The sequence below is a fragment of the Aquarana catesbeiana genome, linkage group LG01 (assembly GCF_042186555.1).
Source record: "Aquarana catesbeiana isolate 2022-GZ linkage group LG01, ASM4218655v1, whole genome shotgun sequence".
In the NCBI taxonomy this organism is placed as follows: Eukaryota; Metazoa; Chordata; class Amphibia; order Anura; family Ranidae; genus Aquarana; species Aquarana catesbeiana.
The window spans coordinates 900,686,343-900,709,921 of NC_133324.1; the positions used below are offsets into that span (position 1 = coordinate 900,686,343).

General features: G+C 45.6%; 1 protein-coding gene across 1 annotated transcript in view; it reads left to right on the top strand.

The window, feature by feature from the left end:
• The window catches only part of ATOH8 (atonal bHLH transcription factor 8), an 87,569-nt gene that overhangs the window by 35,697 nt on the left and 28,293 nt on the right, over positions 1 to 23,579 (top strand). The window contains exon 2 of the mRNA XM_073610962.1: positions 4,919 to 5,110. Coding sequence (XP_073467063.1) covers positions 4,919 to 5,110 — 192 coding nt within the window. The remainder of the gene's footprint in view (positions 1 to 4,918; positions 5,111 to 23,579) is intronic.

Below are 23,579 nucleotides of genomic sequence, written 5' to 3' on the forward strand. Positions count from 1 at the left end.
GATGGGCACTGATGAGGTGGAGCTGATGAGACGGCACTGATGGGCACTGATGAGACGGCACTGATGGGCACTGATGAGACATCACTGATGGGCACTGATGAGGAGGCACTATAAATGATGAGCAAATAAACAACACAAAAAGTGCATATTAGGGTGCATAAAAAAAATCATAGCGCAGGTGAAAAACTAAAACAATTTGCAATAACGATAATAACAAACATATTGTGCTTCACTCGTGTAAGAATATGATAAAACACACAAAAAAATGTCCACCAAATGAATCTCATTATAATCTGTGTGTGTCTTCAGTGTCACAGCCTCTGTGCTCTATCACCAATTGCACACAATCGCAGTTTACCAGAGAATAAGACCCCAGATGATTGGTGGTCTTAAAAGCCTAATTGCACCAAGGTTATCCAAGATTAGTACAACCAGAGTCTCAGCTCATTCGAAGCTCCATACAAATTAAGCCAGAGGATAATTAACATGGGGAATAAAGTAGAAAGACTCCATAGTGTTGTATGAATTGGTATTAAATGTATTAAAACAGAAAGTTAAAGCAAAAAAAAAACAGCATATCCGTACAGCTGAATGCTGCCACTCACTATACTGGTGTGATGACGTCACCACTAGGAGCTGTCCAACGCGTTTCTTCACAATAGATATCAACCAAGGGCACAAGATGTTTGGAGTAGCCTTTTTCAACTATGGTTGCTCCAAAGGTTTCTAGGACTTCCTTGAGCAATGAGCAACTTCTGACTCTCAGATAAGTTCCCACAGACACCAATGATCTTTTTAGCTATCGGTAAAAGGGGAACTCTTCTCAAAACCACCACTGTAAGGATCATTCTTTCCAGTGACCATCATACTAATGTACAGTGAGTTAAAGACAGAGTAATTGTCAACAGGGGCTTCCTGGGACTGGAAAGGGAATTTCAACTGGGTTGGGGTCTTCCCACTTGAAATTCCCACCAATTGCCTTTTCAAGTGGACTTGTTGTACATCATGTCATGGTGACCATGGCTGCAAGAAGGCTCTTCTAATGGGCGGAGTTGAGAATCCCAGTATACCAAGTTACTGAAGGCTTGAGTTTTTTTTCACACTGGAATGGCATATTATCCTCCAAAAAAAAAGCCAGCTTAAAAAAAAATCAACAGGGCCATGGCTGGTGTCCTCTATATGTGTTCCAATGCTAAACGCCTGAGTTTGGCCGGATTGCACCTTTAAATCAGCCTGCCTGTTGTTGTCTTTTCTTTTACTTGACAATTGAGATCCTAATTCCAGCAGCCTCTTCCCTGGAGATGGGCTGCTAATATGATTGATCCATTCCCTTCCAAGAAATGTGCAAGCATTATCTTATTTTGTGCGAAGTGAGGGTAATTCCATCAGCCTCAGACGGGACGGAAGCAATAGATCAGGAGACGTGTTGAAAGCGGACCACTCGTGTCCTGGATTCTGGGCCTGGAAGGATAAGAACTTGGGAAGTGTCTTGTAGCTGATGTCAATGTGTGTGTGTGATACATGGAGCAGATGGAGAGCAGGCTAGAGGCTCAGCAAGGCTTTCCGCTATAGGCAACTGGAGCTAGCAGGAGCAGAAGTCTTCTGGCAAGGCCCAACCCTTATCTAAATTCAAAGGTGTCAGCAGGTCCAGCTCTGACATGTTTAGGAGAGCTGCAACAGAAATAAGGACTACTGGTAGCTTTCTTTTTATGCGTTTATTGTATTATTGTATTCTACATAATAATTTTTACTATTTTACTTATATTATTATTTTATTTTACATATTGATATTGATTGTTTTATATATATATATATATATATATATATATATATATATATATATATATATATATATATATATATATATATATATATATATATATATATATATATATATATAATAATTTTTTTTTTTTTTTTTTGCTATATAATTTTATTTTAGTATTTAAGTTTACGTATTCAGTTCTATTTTTTAATTTATTTTATTGTTATTTTATTTTACAATTTTTTATTTTATTATTTTATTTTACATATTAATGTTTTATTATTTTATTTATATTTGGGTGTTCTGACTGTAAAAAGTCCCAGGAATCTTTAGAGCAGTACCAGGACAAGGTTTAACATGTGCCACCCTGAGCTCTTCAAATCGGCACTACAAAAACAAGCACAATTTTTTTTAAAAAAACAACGCGTTTCGGCCTCTAGGCCTTAATCATGGCTAGTGTGAGTGCTTTTCCTACCTCAGTCCACACCTGCTAGAGAAAAAGTGTCATTGTTACCAAAGTTATTTTTGGTAACCGGTGTCTCTCTTTGGCTAGAGCTACACAGGCGATTCTTAGTGGCTCAATCGTGCTACTAAAATTCCAACAATGAGTCACTAAGGGGGTCTAGTTATTTAAAAAATTAAATGTGCAAATGTGTTTTGCACAGCAATTGCAAATAATCTACATAATTTGTCTGTCCAGGCCCAGAATTTCCTATGATCGACAGCTCCATCTACTGACCTTTTTTTTTAACCGGTTCCCGACCGCCTCGCGTCTTTTTATGGGGGCAGAATGGCACCCCTGCGCGATACCCCGTACGGGTTTCCCTTTAAGAGCCGCCGGAGGCAAGCGCACACCCGTTGTGCGTGGCCGGCGATCGCGCCGGCCACGTGCGATCGCATGCACGAGAGCCAGCACGGGGATATGTGTGTGTAAACCGCCGGAGGTGGTAGTAAAGACACAAATCCCTGTTCTGTCAGGGGAGAGGAGACATGTCGTTTGTTCCTGCTAAGTAGGAACAATGATATGTCTCTTCCCCTTGTCAGTCCTATCCTCATACAGTTAGAACACACTGAGGGAACACACATTTAACCCCTTGATCGCCCCCTAGTGTTAACCCCTTCCCTGTCAGTGACATTTATACAGTAATCAGTGCATATTTATAGCACCGATCGCTGTATAAATGTCAAAGGTCCCAAAAATGTGTCAAAAGTGTCCGATCTGTCCGTCGCAATGACGCAGTACCGCTAAAAATCGCAGATCACCGCCATTACTGGTAAAAAAAATAATGATAATAAAAATGCCATAAATCTTTCCCATAGTTTGTAGATGCTATAACTTTTTTTATACGCTTATTGAGATTTCTTTTACCAAAAATATGTAGAAGAATACACATCTGCCTAAACTCATGAAGAAATTTGTTTTTTTAAAATTGGGATATTTATTATAGCAAAAAGTAAAATATGTTGTTTTTTTTTTTTTTAAATTGTCGCTCTTTTTTTGTTTATAGCGTAAAAAATAAAAACTGGTGATCAAATACCACCAAAAGAAAGCTCTATTTGTGGGAAAAAAGGATGCAAATTTAGTTTGGGTACAGCATGACATGATTGCGCAATTGTCAGTTAAAGCGACGCAGTGCCAAATTGTAAAAAGTGCTCTGGTCAGAAAAGGGGTAAAATCTTCCGGGGCTGAAGTGGTTAAAGCGGAAGTTCGCGGAAAAAAAAATATTAAAATCCAGCAGCTACAAATACTGCAGCTGCTGACTTTTAATATATGGACACTTACCTGTCCAGGGAGCCCGCGATGTCGGCAGCCAAATCAGTTACGTCCTTCGGCTCTCGGCTGCTGCCGCCGCCATCCTCGGTAAGGGAATAAGGAAGTGAAGCCGTGCGGCTTCACTTCCATGTTCCCTACTGCGCATGCGCGAGTCGCGCTGTGCGTCCTCTCAGGTCCCTGCTGTGTTCTGTGTCTCACAGAATACAGTGGGGGTGGGCGCCGAAAGTGGCATAGATCACCGCAAGCGCCGCGGTGAGCTATGCTAGGAAGTGGGAGCAAATACCTGTATTAGACAGGTATCTGCTCCCTCCTCCCCCCTGAAAGGTGCCAAATGTGACATCGGAGGGGGGGGGGATCCAAAAAGTGGAAGTTCCATTTTGGGTGGAACTCCACTTTAAGGTTTTGCAGGAAAATACCGCATTATGTCCACTAGGTAGAGCTGACACTCATAGGAAATAAACATATTAGACAAATCATGGCTTTGTGAGTGCTGGTACATTTTTTTGTTTATAAGTAGATCCCCAAGCCCCTGTTCACATTGAGTGCGGCTTTGAAATCGTGCGTATTCACCTGAAATCGCACGATTTAAAAGCCGCATCTCAGTGTGACTTCGAGTGCGACTTTAAAGACATCTGTGCGGCTTTATGCACAGATGTCTATTGAAGTCGCACGCAAAATCGCCAAAAGTCGTGCATGTACTACTTTTTCAAACAGACGCGGCACCGCAAAGTCGGCGTCACATCAGTTTGAATGCTGCCATTCCCGGCAATAGGATGCAACTTGTCGTTCGATTTGGCCTGTCAAACCGAACGACAAATTGCTCCAATGTGAACGGGGCTTAAGGTAGCTATCAACTGTTTTAAAAAAAAAAAAAACTACACGAAGAGTGCAGAGTAGCGATTAATTGTAATTGATCCCACAATACTCCACACGTGTGCAACTTGATTGCCATCCCAGCAATGATCCCTGAAGTGTGTACTTACTGAAAATACAATATCGTTTCACACCAGCATTGAAGAAAACGGTCTTCAGCTACCCTTGCAGGCGCTGCTTCTCTCCTGGGGCTGCTGTGAGCAGCCGTAATGTGTCTAATATGTTTATTTCCTATGAGTGTCAGCTCCGCCTAGTGGCCATAATGTGGTATTTTCCTGCAATACCTTATCCACTTCAGCCCCAGAAGATTTTGCCCCCTTTGCACAGCAGGCAGTTAAAAATTTGATTTTGGCGCTTCTAGCAGCAATTTTTTTCCTATGTGTACAGGTTGCTTGTTTAAAAATGTTCCAGGTAGTAAATGTAAAAAAATAAAAATAAAAATTGGAACTTGGTCTGTGATGCGTTTTTTATTGCCAGACGTAATGTATCCTCTTCTTCCTTCATAGGTGCCTTGTTATTCCTATGGACAGAAGCTGTCTAAGTTGGCCATCTTGAGAATAGCGTGTAACTATATCCTGTCCCTGGCAAAACTGGCGGACCTGGACTACAGCGCCGATCACAGTAACCTGAGTTTTTCTGAATGTGTAGAGCAATGCACAAGGACATTACAGTCAGAGGGAAGGTCAAAGAAGAGGAAGGTAAGATCAATCTCCATGTCCTTCCAGCTCTTCTCCCAGACAAAGTAGGTGACAATTATGTATTAATAGGGATCTGATTTCCTCCTCTGAATGTGATGGGACCTTTTTCTGTAGCAGAAATCATAGAACTTGTTCAGGCTTATCCAGATGAAATGATGCAAAGGGCAAGGTGGTAAGTGCAAAGTGTGCTAAACCCTATGTGGTCTAGTTAAAAAAAAAAAAAAAATCACATAGTAATTTATCCAGTGACTCTACATGTCAGGGCCGGTGCTACCACTAGGCAAACTAGGCAGCTGCCTAGGGCGCACTGCTGCCTAGGGCACCCGGCCAATGGTGTTCCTACTCTCTTCACTCTGCAGCAAGCAACTAATGCCGCGTACACACGAGCGGACTTTCTATCCTACTTGGTCCGGCACACTTTCCGACGGACTTTGTCCGCCAGGTGCGCCGGACTTTAAAACGGACGGACTTGCCCACACACGCCGGGACTTTCCGGCGGGCTAAGTCCGCCCGTCTTTCCGACGGACTTTCGCCGGAGTTCCGGCGGACTTTCAGAATGAACGGACTTGCCCACACACGGACAAGTCCGTTCATTTTGAACGTGACTCAGGTGCGACGGGACTAGAAAAGGATGTCAATCTTGCCGCTTTTATCGGCGAGATTGACACCTTACTAGCCCCGTCGCGGGGCATACCAGGCCCTTAGGTCTGGTATGGATTATAAAGGGGAACCCCGCTACGCCGAAAAAACGGCGTGGGGTCCCCCTAAAATCCATACCAGACCCCGATCCGAGCACGCAGCCTGGCCGGTCAGGAAAGGGGGTGGGGACGAGCGAGCGCCCCCCCCCTCCTGAACCGTACCAGGCCGCATGCCCTCAACATGGGGGTGGGTGCTTTGGGGGAGGGGGGCGCCCTGCGCCCCCCCCCCCCAAAGCACCTTGTCCCCATGTTGATGAGGACAAGGGCCTCTTCCCGACAACCCTGGCCGTTGGTTGTCGGGGTCTGCGGGCGGGGGCTTATCGGAATCTGGGAGCCCCCTTTAATAAGGGGGCCCCCAGATCCCGGCCCCCCACCCTATGTAAATGAGTATGGGGTACATGGTACCCCTACCCATTTACCTAGGAAAAAAGTGTAAGTAATAAAACACACTACACAAGTTTTTAAAATATTTTATTAAACAGCTCGGGGGGGGGGATCTTCCTCCGGCTTCGGGGGTCTTCTTCCGGCTTCGGGGGTCCCTCCGCTTCATCTTCTCCCGGCGTCCGGTTGGTTCTTCTCCGCTCTCTTCTCCCGGTGTTCCTGTTCTTCGGCCGGCTCCTCTGCTGTCTTCAAGTAGCTCTCTTGCAAGCAGAGGTCCGGACTTCTGGGCTTCTGGGCTTCTGGGCTTCTCTTCCCCAGATGTTGACACGACGCTCTCTCCTGCTGGACTACTCTCCGAGGGCTGCGTTGTGACTTATATAGGTGGAGACCCCGCCCCCTTTTGATGTCACAGTCCCTGGGCATGCTGGGACTGTGACGTTTTAGGGGGCGTGGTCACTGGGTGATGTTGACCACGCCCCCTAAAACGTCACAGTCCCAGCATGCCCAGGGACTGTGACATCAAAAGGGGGCGGGGTCTCCGCCTATATAAGTCACAACGCAGCCCTCGGAGAGCAGTCCAGCCGGAGAGAGCGTCGTGTCAACATCTGGAGAAGAGAAGACAAGAAGCCCAGAAGCCCAGAAGCCCAGAAGTCCGGACCTCTGCTGGCAAGAGAGCTACCTGAAGACAGCAGAGGAGCCGGCCGAAGAACTGGAACACCGGGAGAAGAACCAACCGGACGCCGGGAGAAGATGAAGCGGAGGGACCCCCGAAGCCGGAAGAAGACCCCCGAAGCCGGAGGAAGATCCCCCCCCGGAGCTGTTTAATAAAATATTTTAAAAACCTGTGTAGTGTGTTTTATTACTTACACTTTTTTCCTAGGTAAATGGGTAGGGGTACCATGTACCCCATACTCATTTACATAGGGTGGGGGGCCGGGATCTGGGGGCCCCCTTATTAAAGGGGGTTCCCAGATTCCGATAAGCCCCCGCCCGCAGACCCCGACAACCAACGGCCAGGGTTGTCGGGAAGAGGCCCTTGTCCTCATCAACATGGGGACAAGGTGCTTTGGGGGGGGAGGCGCAGGGCGCCCCCCTCCCCCAAAGCACCCACCCCCATGTTGAGGGCATGCGGCCTGGTACGGTTCAGGAGGGGGGGGCGCTCGCTCGTCCCCACCCCCTTTCCTGACCGGCCAGGCTGCGTGCTCGGATCGGGGTCTGGTATGGATTTTAGGGGGACCCCACGCCGTTTTTTCGGCGTAGCGGGGTTCCCCTTTATAATCCATACCAGACCTAAGGGCCTGGTATGCCCCGCGCTCGCCGCAATAGGAAAATGTGTTTTTCCTATTGCAGCGAGCGTGAGATGCAATACCCTGCCCTCGTGTTGTATCTGGTCCGTCGGACCAGCCTACACACGAGCGGGCTTTCCGTCGGACCAGCACACACACGAGCGGACTTTCCGCCCGAAACTGAGTCCGGCGGAAAGATTTAGAACTTTCTTCAAATCTAGGTCCGGCGGGCTTTTGGGAAAAAGTCCGCCGGAAAAGTCCGCCGGTGCCTACACACGGGCGGATTGTCCGGCACACTCTGGTCCGCCGGACCAAGTATGCCGGAAAGTCCGACCGTGTGTACGCGGCATAAGTCTCAACATCAGCAGGCAGCCGCTGCTCTGTTCACACATAGTGTCAGAGGTGCAGCGGACGGCGGAGGACTGTGTCTGTGTCCCGACTCCCAAATGTATGAATGCAAGCAAACATTCATTGATGGGCGCTGGTGAGGCTGCATTGATGGGCGCTGGTGAGGCTGCATTGATGGGCACTGGTGAGGCTGCATTGATGGGCGTTGGTGAGGCTGCATTGATGGGCGCTGGTGAGGCTGCATTGATGGGCGCTGGTAGGCTGCATTGATGGGCGCTGGTGAGGCTGCATTGATGGGCGCTGGTGAGGCTGCATTGATGGGCGCTGGTGAGGCTGCATTGATGGGCGCTGGTGAGACTGCATTGATGGGCGCTGGTGAGGCTGCATTGATGGGCTCTGGTGAGGCTGCATTGATGGGCGCTGGTGAGGCTGCATTGATGGGCGCTGGTAGGCTGCATTGATGGGCGCTGGTGAGGCTGCATTGATGGGCGCTGGTGAGGCTGCATTGATGGGCGCTGGTGAGGCTGCATTGATGGGCGCTGGTGAGGCTGCATTGATGGGCACTGGTAGGCTGCATTGATGGGCGCTGGTGAGGCTGCATTGATGGATGCTGGTGAGGCTGCAATAATAATAAAAATGCCATAAATCTATCCCCTATTTTGTAGACGCTATAACTTTTGCGCAAACCAATCAATATACGCTTATTGCGATTTTTTTTTTTTTTTTTTTTTTACCAAAAAATATGTAGAAGAATACATATCAGCCTAAACTGAGGAAAAAATTAGTTTTTTTATATTTTTTTTTGGGGGGGGGGATATTTATTATAGCAAAAAGTAAAAAATATTGCTTTTTTTTCAAAATTGTCGCTCTTTTTTTGTTTATAGCGCATAAAATAAAAAACGCAGAGATGATTAAAATACCCCAAAAAGAAGGCTCTATTTGTGAGATGAAAAGGACGTCAATTATGTTTGGGTGCAACGTTGCACGACCACGCAATTGTCAGTTAAAGCGACGCAGTGCCGTATAGCAAAAAGTGCTCTGGTCAGAAAGGGGGTAAATCCTTCCGGAGCTGAAGTGGTTCAAAAATCTCCATAAGCGATGCTTTAAAAATTTCTACAGGTTACCAGTTTAGAGTTACAGAGGAGGTCTTGTGCTTGAATTATTGCTCTCGCCTCCAGCGATCGCGGCGATACCTCACATGTGTGGTTCGAACACCGTTTTACATTTGCGGGCGCGACTTACGTATGCGTTCACTTTTGCGCGTGAGCATGGTGGGATGGGGCGCTTTCAATTTCTTTTGTTTTCTTTTTTTTTCTTTTTACACTGTCCCTTTAAAAAAAAAAAAATTCTGATCACTTTTATTGCTGCCGCTGCTTGGGGATAACGGCTGTGCGGCTTCTTAGCCACATCGGTTGTTATCCCAAGAAAGCCAACCGCCGGCTCTACAAAAAATGTCCGCAGGCCGGGTGCACGTGAATTCATCGCATGCACTGACAGACCGGACATTTAGCAGGGACGGGCTGGGCACGACCCGTAGGTTTCCAACCTCTTCTTCACAGTGTGCAGTGAAATCCAATTAAGCAGTTTCAGTGTAATAGAGGAGCGTGTACAACTGTGCAAGGCTGAAGGGGAGATTGAAGTTCAGCTTTAAAGTGGTTTGTAAACCTCAGATGTGAAATATGAGCAAAGCGTATCCCTCTATAGTGTGTACTTGTCTCAATCCAGAGCACTAAGTGTAATTTCTGCCTGCTGCTTCGTTCCTTTGCTATCAGCATGAATCACTTCTGACAGGTTTTCCTGACACCAAGAGAAAAATGGAGACAGGGGAGGTCTGTGACTGACATCCTCAGCTCTGTGTCCTGTGTGAAGGGGGTGTGTCCCTTCCCTCCAATCAGCTCTCAGAGTTCTCACTGATGTAACTTCAGCTCTCCGCCCCCTGCTTTTCAGAGCTGAGAGATTCTGTGTAAATTCTGCACTTTGAATGAATGTAGGGGAGCGGAGGCTGTAGATAAACAGGTACAACCTATGTAGGAGGATTTGTTTAATCTCTGCGTATCGCCCGAGGCCAGGTACTTTACTGGGTATATGAAAGGGTTTACAAACACTTTAACTCTCTGAGGTCTACCAAAAACTGGCATGTCACTTTTGGGTGGAGTGATCCTTTTAAAATTGAATTTAATATCCGTGTATTTTGAATAGAGAAAAAAATGAAAGGGTTAGTCTTGTCTAAACTGGTAAGTCAGGAATGGGAGGGCTGATTCATCTGTTGGCAGTTTTTTTTTTTTTTTGTATCTGATGGAGGCTTCAGGTTTGTGATACCTTACAAGCTTACAAGCAGCACAGTGCAATTTCACAGCAGGCAGTAAAGTAGAACCCCCTCATACTCTTAATAGCCATAGCTGGTAGGCGGAGCTGGGAACACTCTATTCACCAAACACCAAAATATTCTGATTGCATTGATTACTTTGATAGAGTTTCTTAAAGTATAAAGATAGCTAAGGACTCTGCACCTAAAAGATCTGGGGGAGAGGATTCAACGCTTTAGTGTCTCTTTACAGCAGATATATAAAAACAGCTATGGTTGACAATACACATTACAATCACCAATACAATCTTCTTTAACCTCTGCTGGCCGCGTAACGCATATGTGGGGTGGCAAGGAGGGTGGGGCTTAAGACCCAGATGCCGCATATGTGTGCATTGTATCTGTTTCTGTGCTGAGAGATTGCACATCCCAGTGACTGAGCTGCCACTGACAGCTCCCAGTCCTTAGTTATGATTGGGAGCTGGTGGGACGGGCTCCTGATCATGTGACCACTGTGACAGCCAACATAACTGTGGTCTCTGTAATTGGGAAGTCCTTGCCCTAATGGTAGCCATACATGCTTCAATAAATGATTGATTTCTGTTCCAATCAATCTCTTCCTAATAGGAATAATCAGTTTAAAGTCAACAGCCCATTTAATCGTTTTGCCACACATGGGGAAGTGGCTTGTGATTGATAGATAAAGATATGACCGTCACTTACAATGTAAGCCACCGATCGCATCTCTGGTCTCACTATGTAATCACATAATCTGATTGATCGAAATACGATTGTATTCACGGACAAAGTATCTCATTGCTGTAATTGATGCAAAACAATCAATCATTTTTCTGCCCTGTCCGATCGAACTGGAATGGAATCCGTTTCAATAGAAGTCTTAGGCTCGGTTCACACTAGGACGACTTGTCAGGCGACCTAGGTCGCCTGACAAGTAGCGTCCCGTTCAGTACAATGGAACCATTCTAATCGGAGCGACGCAAGTCGCTCCTACTTAGATAAAGGTTCCTGTACGACTTTGGGGGCGACTTGCATAGACTTCTATACAGAAGTCGTTTTGCAAGTCGCCCGGGCAGTCGTGTGCAGGTCGCCTCGGTGAGGCGACCTGCAAGTCGTGCCGCCTCTGGTGTGAACCGAGGCTGAAGGGCTTGTTCGCATGTGTGGTGGGGCAGTAAAACCTTGCGGTTGATCTGCGTCCGTGTTTACTGCCCCATTTAGCTGCAGAGGCAGCAGCCGTGTGATTGAGCCTTCGATGATGTATACAGATAGATTGTAGAATCAGATTGTATGATGTAAAAGCTAGATAAAAGAAAAGGGTTTGGGACTTTGAGTGAGGCACAAAAAAATGTGCCTCCATCCCTGTGTTATGTTAGTAAAAAGGAGGGGGGGGGGGGGTGTTGGGACTTTAAATGAGACACATATAAAGAGCTAGATACATTTTAGGATGTACATTAGACGTGTGCAATTCGGTTCGTAATGAATAGATTTTTGTACGAATGTGTTAGTATTCGTACATTCAGTTCAATTCGAACATCCGAATAGCTGAAAGAACCAAAATACGAAAATTATGAAATTGCGAATAAGCGAAGTAACGAAAGCGCGAAAATACGAACTTGCAAACGGACAAACTTACGAAAATACGAAACAGTAAAAGAAAGAAAATGACATCTATAACGAATGATTTACATTTCGTATTTTCAATCCTTTGTCTGTTCGTAATTTCATATGTTCGTATTTTCATTCGTTTGTTCGTTTTCGCGAAACGTTCTTTTGAATGGACAGTGTATCTTAATATGTATGTTCGTAATTTCGTATGTTCGTAATTTCATGTTCTCAAATCGTTCTTTCGAATGGACAGTGTATTAGTGAGTGATGTATCTTACTTAATATTTTTAGCCAATCAGCTTATCCCTTTTGTGTCGGAGTCACACGGCATTCGTGAATCTTTTTAGATTCAGTTGAGGAGGAGACAGAGTCAGGTCTCGTGACTGAGGGAGTGGACTGGAGTAAGTACAGGACTTATTAGAAAAACAAGCATAGGATTATTATTTTTTATTTCCTACGAAAGTACGAATCAACGAAAAAGGCGATTCTCACAAAAGTAACAATTACTAAATTACGAGTAGTGTACCGAATAAACGAAAATTATTATTTAACAAAATTATGAATCATTTAGTCTCTAAGAAAATATAACTGTTACGAAAATACGAACGAGTCCGAATATGAAACCTCGTGTCTTACGAAATTACGAATCGTTAGACCAGGCTTTCTCAACCCTAGAGGAACCCCAAAGATAATTTCCATGTCTCGAGGAACCCTTACTAAAACCAAATCATCAGGGCTCAATAGAAACAATGCTCCTTAAGTGGTCAATAGGAAGAATGTCCCCCTTAAAGACAGCTAAAAAGATATTGGGTGTCATGCTGCTGGCTTTGCTAAGTGGCAAAAAAAAAAAGGGGGGGGTAAAACAGTCCAAGAATTCAACCTCACCAGGTAAGTACAGTACCAGCCGGTTCGTCATAATGAGACGGGATACCTGCCCGATGTAGCAAAGGGAGCTCTATGGAAAAATAAATTTTGGTGTGGACAAGAGAGTCCCTAGAAAGCAAAAGGGTCAAAAACGGCTTAGTGTACAAAAATGTATAATAGGCTTTATTGAAGATTAGGTAAGTTCAGCACCACTTTGCTGAACTTGAACTCTGTAGGCATCATCAAATAGGTGGTTCATCAGCCACAGCTCAAGGAACCCCTAGCAACCTCTTTAGGAACCCCAGGGTTCCACAGAACCCTGGTTGAGAATGGCTGCATTAGACTAACGGAATTACAAATCATTTCATATCAACGAAAATATATCTGTTACGAAAATACCAACGAGTCCGAATATAAAAACTTGCAAAATTACGAATCTTTGCGAATCAACGGAAACATAAAGAAACAAAACGAAACATTTTTTTTGTCGTTGTGCACATGTCTATTGTACATGTGATTTTTTTTTTTTTTTTGGGTTGGGGGTAAAAGCTGTGTGAAAGTACAACTCCACTTTAAAAAACAATCATGGCCAATTTCTCCCTTCAAGATGAAGCCAGTATAGTTATGGCAGATGTTTTCCTCATCTGTCCTGTGGAAACGCCGTGAATCACGCAGAGACGTTCTGCGGCCGTTTTGGATAGCGATCCAGCGGCCGGCTTGGAGTGACGTTCCCACCAGTAGCCTGTAATTGCAGGTTTATCTTCAGACTACACAGCCAAGGCCGAGTATCTGAAGGAAACAGCACTGAGCCTAATTACTGCACGGCATTCCTTCAGGTTACTGAGCGCACAACCAATTACATGAAATCACCATCAAGCCGTGTTAAAAAGGAAGCCGACTGCTCGGCCAGCCTTCCTCTCGGAAAAATAACAGGCCTGAATAAGAAGTGAGTGATTGATGTTTGTGCTCGGAGGATTATGACAAAAGGTGGTTTGTAAACTCCGATTGAACCTCCCCGAGGATTCTGGGATCTGTTGTCACTGCCATTAACAGGATGGCCGCGCCGTTATCAGCGAGTATGCCGGGACCCGGTGGGGGGCCATCTTTTATTGTCATCTATTTTGGTTTACTTTTTTACAATGTGATGACTGGTATTAAAAGCAGCAGGACATTGGCATTGACCGGCTTTTTGTTGCTCCGTTTTTTAGTTTAATGTGATGATGGGCAAAATAATCCATTCAACCAAATCAGGCCGTCAACTCAGTGGATACAAGTCTTTATTAGATACATCATGAGGTACAGCACAAACAGGATAACGTGTTTCCGCTGTAGAGCCTTATAGATAGTGCTATGAGTAAGGCTCTATAGATCAGTGGTTCTCAACCTGGGGGTCAGGACCCCCTTGGGGGTCGAATAATGATTTGACAGGAGTCACCGAATCCTGGGCTGTTTCTGAAGCCCGCGCCACTCTCCCAGCCTTTTTGTGGCCGCCCAGCTGGGCTGTTCCTGGAGCCCGCAGCCACCTCACTCAGCCTCTTCGCAGCTGCCCATTCAGTTCGCGGCATGGCTGGTGGGCAGAAACTAGAGTTCAGCCGACTAGTGAGGAATGTGAAGTGGGAGGGGCTGGAGGAGACCCCATCTCCTGATAGGTGTCACTGCTACGAGACACCACAAAGTCTGAGACACAGTGAGTAACACTACCTGTGATTAGAGTTGCCATTAAAAGTCCCCACTACAGTTCTCATATCAGCAGATGACCTCGATCAAGAGCACCTAAGTTGGCTTATCAGAACTCCCCCCAGCATTGCCACTCATCCCAACTCGCCGCCAGCACTGCCACTCATCCCGTTCCCCCCACCAAGTAGTAAGAGAAGGAATAAAAATAGAGAATACATAGAAGGGAGTAGAAAGAGGGGGAGGAACAAAGAAAAAGGGAGAGAAAGAATTTGAGAAAGAACAAGAAAAACGGCTAGAGAGAGGGATGGCGAAAAAAAAACAAGAAATTAGGATAGGGAGAGATAGAAGAGAAAGAAAGGAGAACAAAGAGAAAGAAAGAGTGATACATCCTAAAATGTACCATAAGGGGTTTTAATACTGTACGAATGGAAGGGACTCAGGGAGCGCTAAATGTCCGTAGGTTAGGGGTGCAAATTACTTGTCTTGCCTTGCGTGCTGACAATCCACACTACGAAAATAATTTTGCTGTTAGGGATCCCCACAACTTGGGAAATTTTATCAAGGGGTCACGGCACTAGCAAGGTTGATAACCACTGCTATAGATGAAACGTGTTGGCCTGTTTTTGCTGTACCTCATGGAAAGGCTTAGAGAAGTTCCTCAAGAAGTGGCTTGGAGAAGCTACAAAGTGTCTTCAACATTACAGAACAAGTCCAGTTGAATGTGACTAACTACTACTAGCCAACACAGTGCAGAGCTCCCTCTAAAGATCTCTAAGCCAGGGGTCTCCAGAGTTTCTAAACAAAGGGCCAGTTTATTGTCCTTCAGACATTAGAGGGGCCGGACTGTGGCCAGCGGGAGTGGAAATTTTCCTGGCATCAGTTGGAGTAAACATCGCCACATTTGGTATTCGGGGGAGAAATGGTGCTCCATCAGTAGCATCATAGGGAAGGAATAGTGCCCCATTGTTGGTGTCAGATGGCAGAATAGTGTCTCGTATCAGTGGGAGGAGTAGTGCCCCAGGGGCCGGATAAAGGCAAGCAAAGGGCTGCAGTTTGGAGACCACTGCTCTAAGCAATAGGAACAAATTTAAGGTGATTTCGCTGGCTGACATTTAATAAAAACAGCAGCACTCCACCTGGAAAAAGGAGAAGTAGCACCATGAGGCTGGATTTGCATGGTTGGTAAAATATATCTTTAAACAATTAATTCGGCAAATGTTGTTGTGTGGCACATTGTGACTTCATACTATATATATTAGAGAGCTGGCCTTCTGCAGCCAGCGCCTGTATGATTCCAGCATAAGCTAAACTATATTACCAAAAGTATTGGGACACCTTCCTTTACACGCACGTGAACTTTAATGGCATCTCAGTCTTAGTCTGTAGGGTGCAATATTGAGTTGGCCCACCCTTTGCAGCTTTAACAGCTTCAACTCTTCTTTCTGGGAAGGCTGTCCACAAGGTTTAGGAGTGTGTCTATGGGAATGTTTGACCATTCTCCGCTCTAATTCATCCCAAAGGAGTTCTATCGGGTTGAGGTTAGGACTCTGTGCAGGCCAGTCATGTTCCTCCACCCCAAACTCGCTCATCCATGTCTTTATGGACCTTGCTTTGTGCACTGGTCCAAATCATTTGGTGGAGGGGGGATAATGTGTGGGGTTGTTTTCAGGCGTTGGGCTTGGCCCCTTAGTTCCAGTGAAGGGAACTCTTAAGACTGGCTAAGTCCAGTGACTGTTCCCTCTGTACAAAGCCCTGTGTTGACAATTGTCAACACAGAGCTCTGTGCTGTGATTGGACACAGCCAATCAGTAGGTCCCGGCCACGAATCATTGGGCAGGACCTGCTGGCTAAGTCCAGCTATGTTCAATCACAATAGGGTGGAGGGACATGCCCGTGCACAAAACCCGGAAGTAAGCGCATTACGGTGCCTGTACGAGCTGTCCTGCCGCAGTATATGTACTGCTGTGGGTCGGCAAGTGTATATACAGTAAAATACAATCCTTGATTTCATCTCTAAAGATTATCCCATATTGCTCATGGAGCATTGCCAGTTAGAAAAGTGGTGGTGGGGCCGGTTTGAAAGGAGATGTGTCTAACGCCATGACCTGTATCTCCAACTGTGTATATCAAAATATTATAGAGAAGACCTTAGAGAGCCATCTCCAGCCATCTAATAGTGACCCCAACACAGGAGTATGAATTACAGTCTCACATTTCACAGGCCGCTGCCCCTGGACTAGACTAAGGATCTAACCAGCTGAGCCTTCCCTCCACTTAATGATTTTCATGCTGAGGACCACATGCAGGAGAAAGCTTACATCCAAAAAATAATAATACAGTTGCAAGTGCTGTGGTGCCAGAAGACCTAACATTAATTTGTTGGTCTGTAAGTTAAAGAACAGCTGCCGGGTCTGGGAAATGTTGGCTTTTATCTGAAGGGACATCGTAAGATTACAAAAAAAGAAAATACATAAAATTTTAAATTTAGTTACAACAGAGTTTGTTTTACCATATGTTTGTGTCTGCTTTAATAACAAGCTAGACTTGCTGGTATATCAACCATATACTATACGTATATCTGATCCTATAAAAATATATACAACAATATACCGATCAGCGTTTACTTCGTATCAGTAACAGATCATAATGGCTTGGAAGAGCTTTCACAAAGTGTATGTAAAGCCTAACAATGAACTGCTCTTATTTACAGCCTTGCCATTTCTTATACTGGACTACAGAACAATTCCCCTGTAGTATAATGGGACCAGGTATATTTGTACATTAAGTCCTTCCTGATGGCTTCGGTGATCTATAGGGCTCCTGCGGTTCTTTAGCATGGGGCCTACTAAGGTTACCCCCAGTTACTGGATGGAAACCCTTCTGAGCCATTCTATGGGCAATCCAGCCTGGCTTGACCAGAACGTACGTCCTCCATCCAGCTGATCTCTTATCCCTGGGCACAAGCCCATGTCCAGGGGTTGTCACCCATAGGGCAGAACAAGCAGAATCCACACTGAGCTTACTTTAGAAAATTGTAGGAACTTTACGGTACATGGATAAGGCAGTGACAGTCAAACATCCAAATGATGGCATGAGCATGGCAACATGTTACAAGCAATCCTCAACTGAACAGACAATGGGAGGAGGAGATACCTGTGCCAGACATGGGAGGGCCCTGCTCATGGAGCTTACCATCTAAAGGGAGGAGAAGATGGTACAAAAGGTAATAGCTGCGAGGGATGATCTGATGGAAGTGGCCGAAGTACAGTTTTTAGGTGGGGGCGGGGTAGGCTTCCCTGAATAAATGAGTTTCCAAGGATCGTCTAAAGGCACACAGGGTAGGAGCTAACCAGACATACTGGGGTAGGAAGTTCCAGAGGATGGAAGAGGTTCTGGAGATGTCCTGCAGGTGAGCATTGGAGGAGGGAACAAGGGAGCTAGAGGGCAAGGTGTCTTGGGAGTAGCAGAGTAGATGATTTGGGTGATAGCTCAAGATGAGGTTGGTGATGTAGCTGTGGGCAAAGTCTCCCCTTACATCAAAGTCCCCATCAGAGTCCTTATCACAATCCCCCAACATTAGGGTCCCCATCAGAGTCCTCATCACAATACCCCAGCATCAGGGTCCCTATCAGAGTCCTTATCACAATACCCCAGCATCAGGGTCCCCATCAGAGTCCCCCGTACATCAAAGTCCTCATAACGGTACCTCCTTACATCAGGGTCCCCATCAAAGTCCCCATTACATCAGTGTCCTTATCAGAGCCCCCCCTTACCACTATATGGCTCTGACAACCACAGCGCCAGCTGTCAGAATACAATAGCCCTAGTGGGAGGTATGTACATCCATGCTGTTTAGCGTGAATAGACAAATCTGTAGATTTCTTTTATTCAGCTCCTCTCTACCATGATTGCTATTTGCACATATCGATATTGTTATTATATCCATATTTTTTCTGGGCTGGCACTTGCTGCTGATGGGGGTACTGCTGCTGTCCATCAATAGAAAGCCCATCTATTAGGGCTCGCTTATGCTTGCTTTGATTGTAATAACACATAATAAAGCGTCTACCGCTGTAACATACATTTTTGATGTATTTTTCATGCTTCGGTGATGCTTTTCTGAAGCTTCAGTGAAGCTTTTTAAATGCCCTGTGTGTTGATTTTTTATGTGTTTGAGCCTAGGTTCACATTGATGCGATTTGGCATGCAATTTGACATGTCAAATCGCATGCCATTGCCGGTTATTGCCGGCAATGGCACCATCTGAATCGGTGCGACGCCGACTTTGCGGCGCCACACCAATTCCCAAAAGTAGTTTCTGTACTACTTTTGGCGACTTCGGGGTGCGATTTGTATAGACATGTGTGCAGGAACCTAGGCTCAAAGGGACTTAGTAGAACCCCAGCTCATCAATTTGCCCGCTCAGCAGATCCACAGCTCATTATAACTCCTCTTCAGCAGCTTCCCAGCTCTTTAGTTCCCCTGGTCAGTAGATCCCCAACTCGTTAGTACCCTTGTTCAGCAGAGACCCCGCTCTGTAGTACCCCTAACTCTGCTGATCCCTCACTCAGTGGTAACCCCTAACTCTGCTGATCCCCCACTCAGTAGTAACCCCTAACTCTGCTGATCCCTCACTCAGTAGTAACCCCTAACTCTGCTGATCCCCCACTTAGTGGTAACCCCTAACTCTGCTGATCCCTCACTCAGTAGTAACCCCTAACTCTGCTGATCCCCCACTTAGTGGTAACCCCTAACTCTGCTGATCCCCCACTTAGTGGTAACCCCTAACTCTGCTGATCCCTCACTCAGTAGTAACCCCTAACTCTGCTGATCCCCCACTCAGTAGTAACCCCTAACTCTGCTGATCCCCCACTTAGTGGTAACCCCTAACTCTGCTGATCCCCCACTCAGTAGTAACCCCTAACTCCGCTGATCCCCCACTTAGTGGTAACCCCTAACTCTGCTGATCCCTCACTCAGTAGTAACCCCTAACTCTGCTGATCCCCCACTCAGTAGTAACCCCTAACTCTGCTGATTCCTCACTCAGTGGTAACCCCTAACTCTGCTGATCCCCCACTTAGTGGTAACCCCTAACTCTGCTGATCACCCACTCAGTAGTAACCCCTAACTCTGCTGATCCCCCACTCAGTGGTAACCCCTAACTCTGCTGATCCCCCACTCAGTGGTAACCCCTAACTCTGCTGATCCCCCACTCAGTGGTAACCCCTAACTCTGCTAATCTCCCACTCAGTGGTAACCCCTAACTCTGCTGATCACCCACTCATTAGTAACCACCAGCTCTGCTGATCCTCTGGTTTGGTGATCCTTCTCTCTGCAGTCCCTGTTCACCCCCCCCCCCCCCCCCTTGCTATATTGCTCCCATGCTGTGCACCACATGTGACATCTGCTAGTTTCCTCCGCTGCGGTCCCCCAGCGCTGCTGATTCTCCCCTGCCCAGTCCTCTCTCTCTCTCCCCAGTCCCCGCTCAGTTTCCCAGGTATAATTGTAACCTTCCTGGGTATATTTTTTTTGTTAATTTATTGTTATGACAGGCAGCCATTTACTGTAATCAGATCGGTAAAGATGAATTCTGATTGGTTGTTCTGGGCTGCTATCCTTGCTATACAAAACAATCCCCAGAGACAGAGCTTTGCACCTGGAGTTGTACCGCTGTACAGGCTGAGCCGGCAGCTGCTGCTTCCTCACACTGTATTGTGCAAGGTGCCGTTCTTCTGTACAAGGAATTCTTGTCGTACCATCGTGATTGAGACATTTCCTTTCACACATATCTTCAGGCATTTGTATTGAAAGTACTAATCAAGAGCGCCCGCCTGTGTGTGGAAATGTCAGGAAAATCATATCTGGAGAGTGGCAATCAGTCCCCACAAGTTACTAGACCACCATGAGAGATTCACCAAACCTGGAGCTAATAAAAATCGGATCCGTAGTCCATGGAAAATACACACTCCAATTTATCCAGTTAAATCCAGGGGGTGAAGATTAAACTACAATACCTACCTTACTCCTTGCTTCAGCAGACTCCCTCCATCTGTGCAACCCCTCCCCCAATGTCACTTCTAGAAGACGCTCTGGACAGTGGTTGCACATAGGATTGCCACCTGTGCAGGATTCACCCGGACAGTTCGAGTTTTGAATCATGTGTCCAGGTTTCAGGCAGACTGAAACCCGGACATATTATTCAGATCGGTTTGTGGATCCCCAAGTAACCAAGATAGTCACTCGCAGGAAATTAGTGATAAAACTGCAGTTCAACCATCTGGTTTTACCCCCCCCCCCCATATGTGAATGACACCATAGACTAATTGAGCAGTTAACCCTTCCAGTTTAGGGCATTTGGGCTTTAAAGGGTAATTATCAATATTTTAAAACCTGCAACCTTCATTACACTGACACCTGATGATCCTGCCAGGAGGATCTTTGCTCAGTCACTTCCTGATATAGGGTGACAACATTTTGTCCCTATCTCACAATTATCCCCCTGTGGTGTCACATAGTCATCTGATGCATGTTTTAACATATGGATGCTTCCACACTGCTCTGTTCCAAAAATGCAGAAATAAGCACATATGTGTTTTTATTGCGTTTTTGCCACGTTTCTGGTTTTGTGACATCAGCATGCATCTGTGAAACGTGGACATGTGACTCAAAAAAAAAAAAAGCACCAAAAACACAACCGCGGGTGTGTTTTTGATGCGTTTTCAATGCATTTCAAAGGGGAGGAGCGTTTTTGGTGCTGTTTTAGGCGCGCACCAAAATAGCAGCAAACAGGACTTTTAAAACTGCAAACGCCAGTGGGTTTTTGACGCGTTTTCAATGCATTTTAATGGGAAGGCGCGTTTTTGGTGTGGTTTTAAACATGCACGGAAAAAAAACTTCCTTTACTGACTTGTACCTATAGGTAAGCCTATAATAACTTACCTATAAGTAGTGTAAATATCTCCTAAACGTGCAGCATTTAGGAGATATTTACATTAGATGCAGCCAGTGACATCACTGGTGAATGCGTTCTGAAGGAACGCCACCTGTGTCTTTCCTTCCGAGCTCTGAGCTGTAAACGCCGGCTCCCGCGCGCATGACGTCATCGCGGCTCCAGCCAGACACAGAGCTGGAGCCCGCGAACCCGGAAGCAAGCCAGGTGAAGATGGGAGCCCCTGCAGCGCTGACATCGTGGCGCTGGAACAGCTTTGTAATAAAGTAAGTTTCACATAATGTGCTAGTATGCGATGCGCATACTAGCACATTGTGACTTTACCTTGCAGGGGAGGTGTGTTTTTGTCGCGACTTTAATCACGCACCAAAAAAAGCAGCAAGCAGGACTTTTAAAACTGCAACCGCCGGTGGTTTTTTGATGCATTTTTAATGAGGAGGTGCGTTTTTGGTGCGGCTTTAATCACGCACCAAAAAAAGCAGAAAGTAGGACTTTAAAATCTGCAACCGCTGGTGTTTTTTTTAATGCATTTTTAATGAGGAGGTGCGTTTTTGGTGCGGCTTTAAACACGCACTAAAAAAAGCAGCAAGCAGGACTTTTAAAACTGCAACCGCCGGTGGTTTTTTGATGCATTTTTAATGAGGAGGTGCGTTTTTGTTGCGGCTTTAAACACGCACTAAAAAAAGCAGCAAGCAGGACTTTTAAAACTGCAACCGCCGGTGGTTTTTTGATGCATTTTTAATGAGGAGGTGCGTTTTTGGTGCGGCTTTAATCACACACCAAAAAAAGCAGAAAGTAGGACTTTAAAATCTGCAACCGCTGGTGTTTTTTTTAATGCATTTTTATTGGGGAGGTGTGTTTTTGGCACGGCTTTAATCACGCACCAAAAAAAGTAGCAAGCAGGACTTTTAAAACTGCAACCGCTGGTTTTTTTTTATGCATTTTCAATAGGGAGTTGTGTTTTTGTTGCGACTGTAATCGCGCACCAAAAAAAGCAGCAAGCAGGACTTTAAAATCTGCAACTTCTGGTGTGAAAAGTTTCACAGAATTATTATTATAGAGGATTTACATATATAGCGCAGACAGTTTACGTTACAACATATTTAAAGGGATGTATTCTTCTGCTTTTTTAACTGAAATCTAATCAAAAACTGACCGGTGTGAAAGATTTCATAGGATTTAATATTATTATTATTATTATTATTATAGAGGATTTATTTAGCGCCGACAGTTTACACAGCGCTTTACAACCTATTTAAAGGGGTAGAATTTTTTTCCTGCTGATCAAAAACTGATCGGTGTGAAAGGGCCTTATAGACATGATCCCGTGTTGTGAATATTGCATACGTATGCGCGCGCACGCGGCGCTTTTTTGTAAATTGCACTCCGACGTCCCTCCTGATCGCCCCCGGGGTGGGACAGCCCCGGCCAAATCTATATCGTCGTATCTAAATAATGACCCGCACGCCTAAAAATGTGTCTATTTATCCGAATGCGCGATCTGTCTCCACGACGCTAACCTCAGATCCTGGAACAGCGGGTGTCTATGTATTCCGCGTTTGACCGCAGCTGTTAAATAAGCTTGCAAGGTTCCCATTCGTAAATTTTTTTTTTTTTCCCTCTTCCTTATGTTCTCCCAGGCAGTGTGCTGTTCAGCTGAAGCCTGTTTCTTTTTTTTTTTTTTTTCCTCCCCTCTCTGTGTCTCTGGCAGTCCCAGACTCCAGATGTTCAGAGTGCTAGTTGGGAAGTCCTACTGGCGCCACTTAGGGCAGAGGGCAGGGGAAAGGCACGCGAGCTGGAACCCAAAGCACTCAGTCACTGCAGGATTTGGCACATTCCCCAGCATTTTGCTGGCAGCCTCCCCAGCTCTCTCCTGGCCATCTGTTCCAAAAACACACTTTCAGAGCCTCATCATCACTCAGGATACAACAGTAAGAGCAGCTGTTTCAGAGGCACCAGAAGAGAAAAAAAAAAAAAAGAAAAAAAAAAAAAAGAGACTGTGTGCTAAAGGTCTCTTTATGAGAGAGGAAACTAGATTATGAATAATAGCACAACAGTTGGGGCTTCATAAAACCTAAAGGCTGCAGCACAGGAATTCAACAGTCGCATGCCAGAGATACTGGATCTCTACAGCTTTATCAGACCTAAAATAGATAACGCACCACGGGGGTGGGGGGGGGGGGGGTGCGTCGTTGTAGAAAATCATAATATCGCAGAATAAAAAGATGATCCAAAGTAGTGGCGGCTGGTGCTCAAAATTTTTTTTTTGGGGGGGGGGGGCGCAAACAAACTGAAAAAATTCTGACAAAAAAAAACAATTGCAACCCCACTGTGCCAT